The sequence below is a fragment of the Octopus bimaculoides genome, chromosome 9 (assembly GCF_001194135.2).
Source record: "Octopus bimaculoides isolate UCB-OBI-ISO-001 chromosome 9, ASM119413v2, whole genome shotgun sequence".
NCBI classification, from domain to species: Eukaryota; Metazoa; Mollusca; class Cephalopoda; order Octopoda; family Octopodidae; genus Octopus; species Octopus bimaculoides.
The window spans coordinates 90,704,588-90,715,809 of record NC_068989.1 but is presented as its reverse complement, the minus strand read 5'-3'; the positions used below and the strand labels follow the sequence as shown (position 1 = coordinate 90,715,809).

At 38.6% G+C, this 11,222-nt stretch overlaps 1 protein-coding gene across 10 annotated transcripts in view; it reads right to left on the bottom strand.

Moving 5' to 3' along the window:
- The window catches only part of LOC106868309 (A-kinase anchor protein 9), a 351,276-nt gene that overhangs the window by 141,689 nt on the left and 198,365 nt on the right, over positions 1 to 11,222 (bottom strand). For all 10 annotated transcript variants that reach the window (XM_052970882.1, XM_052970883.1, XM_052970887.1 and 7 more), the window contains 5 exons: positions 9,637 to 10,740; positions 8,797 to 8,918; positions 3,907 to 4,297; positions 1,570 to 1,799; positions 985 to 1,071 (listed from right to left, as the gene is read on the bottom strand). In XM_052970882.1, coding sequence (XP_052826842.1) covers positions 985 to 1,071; positions 1,570 to 1,799; positions 3,907 to 4,297; positions 8,797 to 8,918; positions 9,637 to 10,740 — 1,934 coding nt within the window. The remainder of the gene's footprint in view (positions 1 to 984; positions 1,072 to 1,569; positions 1,800 to 3,906; positions 4,298 to 8,796; positions 8,919 to 9,636; positions 10,741 to 11,222) is intronic.

Sequence of the window (11,222 nt, the reverse complement as noted above, 5' to 3'; positions counted from 1 at the left end):
TCAGAATCTAGGCAGAGATGAAAAGATAAACTTTTTCTTTAATTAAACCCATAATACTGTTCACTTTATCCCAATAAATAATAATAATAATAATGATGATGATTTCAAATTTTTGCCACAAGGACAGCTTGGGGGAGGAGATTAAGTTGACTATATCAACCCCAGTGTATAACTGGTACTTATTTAGTCAATCCCAAAAGGATGAAAGGCAAAGTCGACCTCGGTGCAATTTGAACTCAGAACATAGCAGCAGATGAAATACTGCTAAGCATTTTGCCCGGCATGCTAACAATTCTGCCAGCTCACCACAATAATAATAATAATAATAATAATAATAATAATAATAATAATAATAATAATAATCTTTTTTTCTTGGCCACAAGGGCTGAACACAAAACAAAAAGGCATTACAAAAACAAAGGACAAGTGGGACTTAACATAAACATGTAAATAATAAAACTAACAACAAACAAAATTGAAACAATAAAAAACCACAAAAGACATAGTTTGGCCCAAAGGCAACTAAGGAACTCTACACATCCTGGTCATCCCATCCAACCTACAGAGATCAGTCCCATTCACAAGGAGCCATCCTTATCACATTCACCCACCTATCAACAAAAATACTGAGTAGCAGCACTTCCCGCGTGGCCAATCACTTTCCTCTTCAAGTGGAACTCGAAAAAGTGGATGAGGACTTGGCCGAAAAGTAAAGCGTCTCACTTCAATCCTTTCAACCTCACCAACCACACCACTTCTTTTGCCATAGCCACCAAACAGAGAAAAACTGCCTGTCCTTCCCTGCCAAAAAAAGACAATGGGACAATCCTCATAAAGGACTCGGTTAATATCCAGATCCGTCCTCCATACGTCAAAAGCTGTTTGACAAAGGTCCATCAACGTCTGGTGTTTCTTTTTGTTTTTATTACTGGATGGAGGGAAGAATTCTTATGATTAGCTGAAGAGAAAAAGTGAAATACTTACTTGGAGACCAACATTGGTTGTCGAGATGCAGGGTTCTTCTTTGGCATCAGGGTTTTCCATCTCCTTCTTCAGACATTCGACTTCCAACTGAAATATCAAAATATACAAATACATGTTTTTATCGTCAACATCAGGTCAGAAATTTGCAAAGGTGTGGAATCGGGTGATTATATTGATGCCAAAAGAAAGAAAAACAAAGCTAACAGCAGCAGGATTTGATATGCACACACACACACACACACACAACGACGAGCTTCTTTCAGTTTCTGTCTACCAAATCCACTCACAGGGCTTAGGTCAGCCAGAGGCTATAGCAGAAGACACTTGCCCAAGGTGCCATGCAGTGGAACTGAACCTGGAAGCATGTGGCTGGGAAGCAAGCTTCTTACCACACAGCCATTCTTGCACCTATGTTCAATTCCCAGACAAGACCAATGTCCTGAGGGTCAACCCAGACTCACCTAACATCCAGATATACAAGCCTTCAATTGCAGGACCCAAGCGGTCATCAGTGATACAACAAGTGTCCAGACATTCCCATCAACAAGCCTCAGACCAAAGACTCAAGAATCATCTCTAACATACCTGATGTCTTATCTCCAATTCTTCAATTTTAACCTGAAACTGTCTCTCCAACTCTTCAATGTTCATTTGATGTTTCTTGTTTAAATTGTCCATCATCTTGGAGTGTTTGCTGCTAAGTTGCTCCCGGACTTGTTCCAGTTCTGCTTGGTGAGCTTCATCCAGTTCTGACTTTATCGCATCGGAATGTATGACCATTGCAGACAGCTGATCATCATGGTTTTCAGTCAGATCTGAAATACAGCACATACGAAATAAGCATCATCAGATTACTAGTACATACACACACACACAAACACACACACACACACACACACACAGAGGTTCCTTGATATGTTGCACAAACTTTGTAGACAAAAAAACATATCCACACAGTGTAATTTGTTTCCAGTTCTCCATTAACACTTTTGTTACCATATTTCTGTTGAGATGCTCTGTGTTTCTTTCGCTTAATTTTAAATATAACAAAGAATTTAGTAAAATAACTGAGCTATCATTCATCTTGTGTTAGGAACATAAATTGTGACTAAGGTTTGGTGGAAGATTATAATTCAGAACTTATGAAAACAAGACATTTGTAGTACAGAGCCAGAGGCGGTTTCAACCGGGTTGGTCATGAAAGGGTTAAACATGTTTGGGTTATTTGTGATTTGATGTGCTCAGAGATTCCTATTCCATGTGGAAACTTGTTTCCAAGTAGGAATCGGTAACAGGAAAGACAGTAGACAGCTTTTCTGCAACAAAGTCCATCTGACCTAATCAAACATGGGAAAGTAGACATTAAAATGATGAAAACGGTTTCTAATCACCATCATTTTTAATATTCATTTTTCCAGGCACATAAAAGACACCATTTCGAGTGTGGCCGTTTTCATGCGGGTGACACGTAAAAGCACCCACTACACTCTCTGAGTGGTTGGCGTTAGGAAGGGCATCCAGCTGTAGAAACTCTGCCAAATTAGATTGGAGCCTGGTGTTGCCATCCGGTTTCACCAGTCCTCAGTCAAATCGTCCAACCCATGCTAGCATGGAAGGCGGATGTTAAACAATGAACGATGATGTATAGTTCAGATCGAATTTGTTGGAGGATTTTCTATAGCTGGGTGTCCTTCCTGTTGCCAACCCTCACCTATTTTCAGGCAAGGTGATGATATCCACCACTCCCACCCCATAATATGTGAGGCATGGATTTCACAGAAGACCCAAAACGATCAGCATCACTTGTATGACATTGATGCTCATTTACAAGGATCACATGATGTCAAGACAAGCTGGCATCGGCTGAACAAGTGTGAAGGAACTGGCAAGCCAGAAGACTGCGCCAAGCTCTAATGTCCATTTTGGCATGGTTTCTATGGCTGGATGCCCTTCCTAATGCCAACCACTTCAATGAGTGTACTGGGTGCTATTTACATGGCACCAGCACTAGTGACAGGGCTGACTTTATATGGCCATATCCAACCAGAATATTCTACTTGCTTTATGTTCAAACTGACCAGATCTGGCCTCTCATACCTACCCTACAATGTCATTCTAAAAATAAGTAATCACATTGTAGAAATCTTAAATCTTTGAGATAACGCATGGTTAACCCCATGTGTACTCGCTTTGAATCAGATGATGCAAATAAACACAGCCCTATCTGCTGTGGTTTTGCACCTGTTTGCCAACTGGTTGATATAAATATCCGCTACCACTCACAGAATCAATAATAGAGGCCACCATGCAAATTTCAAGGAATTTGATAGGTTTGTTAAACTCTTCATTTAAATATTTCCAACTCAGTTCAAGACTTCATTACCATAATAGTATAAAAGCAGCAGTTTTGGTGGTTATCCCACCATTTCCACTACAACTTCCTATCAAATTCGTACACATTCAGCAAATTCTTCTGATCCTTACAGTCGCATCCAGCCATGCCGGTTTCATTGAATTTACAGTCCTCGCAGCGATGACAGTTTACATAAATAAACAGTGGATGCTTTAAAGGAGTTGATGTAAATATTTGCTGAACCATTGTCAAGTACTAGTCGCTGATCTCGGCTGAAACAATTACCGTCAGCACAACCTAGCTGTCAGCACAACCTAGCTGTCAGCACAACCTAGCTGTCTGATACAAAGCCGTTGTCATGGGGTTAATTCAAAACAATGTGAATAAATAAAAGCATTACTTTTGATAATCTGAACGCAAAAGGGTTTGAGTATAATAGAGGGACAGGAAGTGCTATCTGGCTGTAGTGGAGATATATGGTTACCTTATTTGGAAAAAAAAAAAGAAGGTGCCAGTGAATTCCCTGCCCAACGACAACAACAACAACAACAATAACTCTGTCGACTTACATTTTTGTTGTTCACCCAACTTCTGTTCATATTTCTCTTGAAGTTTCTCCAGTTCCTGGTTGTAGTTCTCTTGAAGGGACTTCCTCTCTGCTTCTATTACTTTGTCTTTCTCTTCAAGTTGCTGGCGTAGAGACATCAGCTGCCCGTCCTGATGTTTCTGCCATTCTTGCTGCTGCTGCTGCTGCTGCTGCTGCTGCTGTTGTTGTTGTTTGTTGCCACCTTTGCTGTTGTCTGTATGATCTTTGGCACTGGTGTGATCTTCGTAACGTTTCAACGTTTCTTGCAACGAAGCAAGGTTCCCTTCGTACTTCTGCTGCAATTCCTTCATCTCTTTGGTCTTTTCACACAACAACTCTTGTATCTGCTTCTCCTGATGTTCTTTTAACCGAAACTGCAACGAGCAGACGTTTACACACAAATAAATAAATGAACAAATGAATGAATGAATGATCATCATCACTTTGTGATCCTTTTTCCCACGCTGGCAGACATTGATTGGTTTTGGCAAGAACCAACAAACCAGAGGATTGTGTCAAACTCCAATGTCTGCTTTAGCATGGTTTCTGAAGAACCGGATACTTACTCTAAATATGAACACCAACTACTCTACAGGCTATACTGGAAGCTTGTTCTCCTGGCACCGACTCTAGTAAGGTCACCAGGTTAACTTGCAAAGACAAAATGCCCTCAAGTGAGAGGAGGAGAAAGTACGAATGAAGTGCAAGCATGGGTGTGTTGCTGAAGAGGAGATACATGGCTTGTCTAGATGGGAAAAGAGACAGACAGACAGAAAGAGATGGTGAAGGTTTTAATGTCAAAGTACAAGATGAATATCAGAGAGAAAGAAAAAGGGGATAGAGGAACAGAAAGGGAGGAGGAGGGGTAGGTAAGTGCACAGGAATGTGAAAGAAGTGTGACAGATGGAGACTGAGGTGGACAGAGTGGTTATCAGTTTGGGGTGGAGGAGAGTAGGAAATAGGAACGGGTCAGGGAAAAGGGGGGAAGTGATAAGGGACAGTTGTAGGAATGAGATGAGAAATGCAGGACTTGAAATGATATCATTTGCAACTCCTGAGTGCGTAGATGAGAAGAGTCAATAAAAATGACAGAGGGCACCTCATATCCTGCGTCCAAGATACAAAACTCTGAAATGGCACAGTCAACTCAGCTGTAAAAAGGCACCAGAGCAGGGCAAAGAGTTACTGCTGCCACAAACAAGAGTAATTTGCTGCACTGCTAAGTGATAAGAAAATAAAAACACGAACAAACGTTGTCAAGCAGTTGGGGGGAGGGGATAAACACAAAAATACAAGCACAGATATATATATATATATATATATATATATATATATATACAGGGTTGGCCAAAAGTCACCTGACAGTAAGTCAAAACAATTTAATTCCAAGATTTATTTATGTTTAACAACTGAAGGAATTTAATAAAAGTATCTAAATGTGAAACATCATGAAAATTGTTCAAACTGAAGTCCTTCATTCAAGTCAATACAGAATTACAAACAGTCTTTATGGAATTTTGATTTATTGTCGGGTGACTTTTGACCAACCCTGTATATATATTTATATTTAATAGACACAATACACGGGACAGAGTGCATTATATACATGTTACATAACTAACACGTGAGAGGCACCCACTATGCTCTTGGAATTGGCATTAGGAAGGGCATCCAGTCACAGAAACCCTGCCAAATCAGACTGGAACTTGGTGTAGTTCCCCAGCTTGTCAGTTTTCAGTCGAATCATCCAACCCATGCCAGCATGGAGAACAGATGTTAAACAAAGACGATGATATATATACATGAGGGGCTTCTTTCAGCATCCATTGACCAAATCTACTCACAAGGCTTGGGGAGGTCTGAGGCCACACAATGAAACTGAACCCAGAACCACAAAGTTGGGAAGCAAACTTGTTTTATGTATAGAGAGATAGAGAGATAGATAGATAGATAGATAGATAGAGAGATAGATAGATAGATAGACAGTACACACACACACACACATACATATGTATGCATGTAACTACACACCTAAATGGACTCTAGACTTTACTGACCATAGACACAATACATCTAAGATAGAGCAAGATCCACTTAAATATCTCTCTCTCTCTCTTGCATCCCTCCCATCCCTCATCTGGATTTTCTGTTTCTCCTCAACTCTACTCAACCACAATCTCATCAGTTTCATATTTTCACACTTATCTAATTCTTACCTCAAATATCCTATTACTGTGCAAAATGAATAAATACATATCCGCCGTTACTAAATTTAGGTTTAATCAAACAAAAACCAAACAAACAACCACTACATTCCATGAGAATCACTCAAGACCTGCAAAGTACAGATATGTACAAGTATGACTAAAATACTGTAAACCCTCGAGTATAGTCCGCCCCTGAGTATAATAGGCAGGGGATTTTTAGGGGGCTGTACCTCTGAAAAACCTAAACCTTGTGTATACTATGCACCCCTTCTCTAACTTGAGTCAAGGAGGTCGATATAACGTCCTTGGTTTGTAAAACTTATTTTTTCTATGTGCCGGCCAAAAGGAAAATATCCAATAAAATATATTTATATCAAACAAACATGGAAAACAAGACCATTATTACAAAATATGTAGGTAGGAGAACAGTAAATACGAGAGTATTTATATTTCCCCTCCAAAAAAAAAAAAAAAAGAATATGCACACACACACACCTATGTGTGAGTGTGTGTGTAGCATCAGTGATAATAAACAAACTTTGGGTTAGTTCAAATATGCAACACATTTTAACTTCTAAATTCAATGCAGTTACCATGGAGAAAAAAATTATTTTATGGTAAAAAGTGTACAAATACCATATACATATACACACACCCATATATATATATATATATATATATGTATATATACATACCAGCAACCAACAACAGTGTTGCCTTCACAGTTCAATGCTTACTAACAAACCTGTATTTGTTTCATAGTTAAACGCCAATTTGTTAACTAACAAAACATTGTAGTTTTGAACACTAAATGGGAAGTATAAAGTATGGGATAACCAATAAAATTGTTTTATACTTGTTACCTCTCATAATAACTGCAATTCTTTTCTTTTTTATTTCCAAATTTTATGACCCAGAAAAAAAAAAAAACACACACACACAAGAAAGAAAGAGAGACAATACATTGATATGCAAATTAGTTCCTTATACAAAATCGTCACTTTTGTTTTATTAGCATAAACTAGTCCAAGTGAAGGGGGTGTTGGTTGCTTCCACAATGAAATCAAATAAATATCTAGTCAGTAACAGTGACATCACTGTTTCAAATCCATATCAGAGAAGGACTCAATAAAACAATGAATCAGTAATGAGAGGCATTATTATTTTTTTTTTTTTACACGAAACATATATTTTACATTATTTACAATATTTACATTTGACTGATATTTGTCCTCAACTTGTTTGTTTCGGCTGATATACCCTCCAGCCTTCATCAGGTGTCTTGGGGAAATCTCGAACCTGGGTTCTCATTCCTAAGGTATTTTTCAATGTTATTATTATTATGATTATTATTATTACAATTATTATTATTATTATTATTATTATTATTATTATTATTATATGCCCACGGGCATATGGTGTAGTGGTTAAGAGCACGGGCTACTAACCCCAAGATTCTGAGTTCAATTCCAAGCAGTGACCTGAACAATAATAACAATAATAACATCGAAAAATACCTTAGGAATGAGAATGCAGGTTCAAAATTTCTCCAAGGCACCTGATGAAGGCTGGAGGGTATATCAGCCGAAACGTTGTGTTAACAACAAACAAGATGAGGACAAATATCCTTCAAATGTAAATAATTCCTCGTCTCTTAAATATAGAACTACATATATTTTAACTGATCGATATAACACATTGCAGTAAAGCTGCAAAACTCGCAGAATTATTAGCACACTGGGCAAAATGCTTAACAGCATTTCATCCTTTACGTTCTGAGTTCAAATCCCACCAAGACTGACTTTGCCCTTTATTCTTCCTGGGTCGATAAAATAAGTAGCAGTGTCGATGTAATCAACCTAACCCCTTCGCCAAAATTGCTGGCCTTGCCCCCAAAATTTAGAAAAGCCTGCCAGACGAAGTGTTTAGCGGCATTTCATCTGACTTCGTCTTTCATCCTTTTGAGATGAAATAAACTAAGGAAATGCTTTGCCCAAGCAGGAATTACACAGAAGGGCTGCAAGATCTTCTGAATTCATCACAATGTTAAAAACCCCTCCATATCCTCAGCAGGTGTTTCTGGGTCAACAGCGTTTTGTCCCTTACTTTGTATGCTTCACCCGAAATGTATAGTGAGGGTTGAATTAGTCTTCCCCCCTCTGTGAGTCTCATGCCAACCACTGCCACCTTGAAATGGTCTCGGTTACCATCCTTAACTCTAGTCATTTCCCAATATTATTAAAAAAAGAAAAAGAAAAAAAAAGAACAATACAAGCATGAGTGTGTGGTAAGAATCTTGCTTCCCAACCACATGGTTTTGGGTTCAGTCCCACTGTGTGTGGCACCTTGGACAAGTGTCTTCTACTTTAGCCTCGGGCCAACCAAAACCTTGTGAGTGGATTTCATAGATGGAAATTGAAAGAAGCCTGTCATATATATTTGTGTGTATGTGTTTGTCCCCCACCACTGCTTGACAACTGGTGTTGGTTTGTTTATGTCTGTAACATAGCAGTTCAGCAAAAGAAACTGATGGATAAGTACCAGGATTGAAACAAAAATATAAGTACAGTATTCAATTCATTTGGCTAAAAGTTCTTCAAGGTGGTGCCCCAGCATGGCCACAGTCTAAAAAAAAAAAAAGAAAAGAAAAAGATATCACGTCTTACCTGTTCTCCTTCAAGGGATTCATCAAACTCCTGTTGCATTAAAGTTTTGGCAAATTCTAACTCTGAATCATATTTTTCATGCATCAATTGTGCAACCTCTGGGATTTTGCCACTGCGCAGATCTGCAAATGGAGAAATACGGGGGAAGAAAAGGAAAGAAAAAGAATATCATAAGAAGCAGTACCAATGGAAATTAGACATTATTTTGAAAACTGTAAGATTCAGGGGAGTTTATTAAGAAATACAAGACACATTTTGTTGTATCTTGGGAAGGTCATACCAATAATAAACACACACACACTGGTTTAATTTCACTTCTTAATCTTTTTTTTTTTGTTGTTAATTGTTTAAGTATTCAACCAATTAACTAATCAACTGTGTGATTAATAATTTGATCAGTCAATCAACCAGCTAGGTTTGTCACTGATGAGGTTGCAAATGGCAACAAAAGGACTTTGACAAACCTAGGTGATTGATCAACTGACCAAATGATCAATCACACAATCAATTAGTTAATTGGTTAAATGGCTAACTGATTAACTAATAATAATAACTGAAGGGATACAGAACCAATGAATGTGTCTATCATTGGCATAGTGACCCTCCCAAAATACAATAAAATATATTTCCAAAAATGAATTCACAGCAAGAATCTTGCAAACTAAATACAAAAACAACAGACATAATTCCTTTAAAATTACAATTTTTCTAAAAACACTTGATTTATAAGAAGGTGTAAAGTTTAACTAAACCCTACAGGGTCTGCTCCAGCATGGCTGAAATTCAACACCGGAAACAAATAAAAGGTAACAAATAAAAGAATAGTTTCATTTTACTTACCATCCAACAAATTTTCATATTTCTCTTCACTGTCTGACAACTGACTTTGCAAGTTTGCCATTTCGTTTTGAAGTTTCGTCGTTATCTCTCGTTTCTCTTTCTCACCAAGTTCTGTCAGTTCTTTCCGCAGCTTCTTCAAACGCTGTTCAAACTCTGCCTGCATCGAAGCAATTTGAGCTTCGTAATCAGCCACAGCACTGTTGTTGCTGTCGTCTTGCTTATTCCTCGAACCCAGAACTGAAGCCAAGAAAGGGACCCCCAGTCTTTCTTTCTTAGCGCTTGCTCTGTTCTTACTGTTGTCACTCGCATCGTAACTATCAAACTGGCCGTCTGTCATCGTGCGTTTGACAAGTTCCCTCTCGAAGGACTCGCAACGCTTCAGGGTCATGCTGCCTTTGTCGCTACTCTGCAACCCAGCCTGGAATTTTGCCAGAAGCTCGATTGCCTGCTTTTTCAGCTCAACTTGCAGCTTGATGTCACACTCTGACTGCAATGAATCCATTTCTAGCTTGTGCTCCTGTTCAAGAAGTTGTTCTTGTGCTTTCAGCACCTTCTCATAGACAGAAGTCATCTCTGCTTTGTCTTTGGGCTCAGACGAAACAATCTCTGCATATTGGTTCTGAAAATGGTCGAGTTCCTCTTGAAGAGTCTTGACATCTGTGGCACCATTGGCATTACTCACGTATCTGTGTTCATCTGTGGCACTGCGCATCATTGCATCGTCACTGCTGCTTCGGATTAACGAGGAGTTGTTTGAATCGTTTAAGACAAATGCTTCTTCTGCAACAATCTGAGTATCCACTGGGACATGCTGCTCTACACTGGAAGCAGAAAACTCGGGGGATTGATGGGTTTGGTGAGCAAGCTGAGGAAACCGACCAGTCTTGGTCAGTGACATTCCGCCAAAGCTCAAGTCCTGATCCAATTCTCCGGAGAAGTCCCCAAAACTAGCCGAGAGGTCATGTTCAATTTGAGATTTCAGCTTGCCCATGTGGTGATTGAAACGTTCTTCAATTGAATGAACTTTGGTTTCATAGTGAGAAAGCAGCTTACTCAGGGTTTGGCGTTGGTCTTCATCTAAACTCTGAGACAGAGAACTTTCACCTAAATAAAGCAAATATATTTGAGAGATGAAGAGAGATTAGTAAATAATATTGATTTCTTTTTACGGAGCATAAAAGAGAAATTTTAGCAAGACAGAGAAAGAGTAGGGGAGTATATAATCACCTGAAATGGTCATACTATATTACTGGTATCTATATATATATATATATACACACCAGAGTAAGCACATAAATGTGAATCAAAGAGGGAAAAAGTAGTGCTTGATTACTGGAGGTAGAGTAATATGCTTTATTATTATTATTATTAAAGCTACAAAAATATCATAAGAGTATCACAAAAACTGTTACTCAGAGTTTCATGTTCCCGTTTGTTGGACAGTTGTGATCAGAATGGAGCCTGATGAATGGCAACATGAGACTCTGAGTAGCAGTTTTTTTAGTGCTAATTTTGTGATTTTTTCCAGCTTTAATAATAAAGAGAGTGTGTGTGTGTGTGTGTGTGTGTGTGTGTGTGTGTGTGTG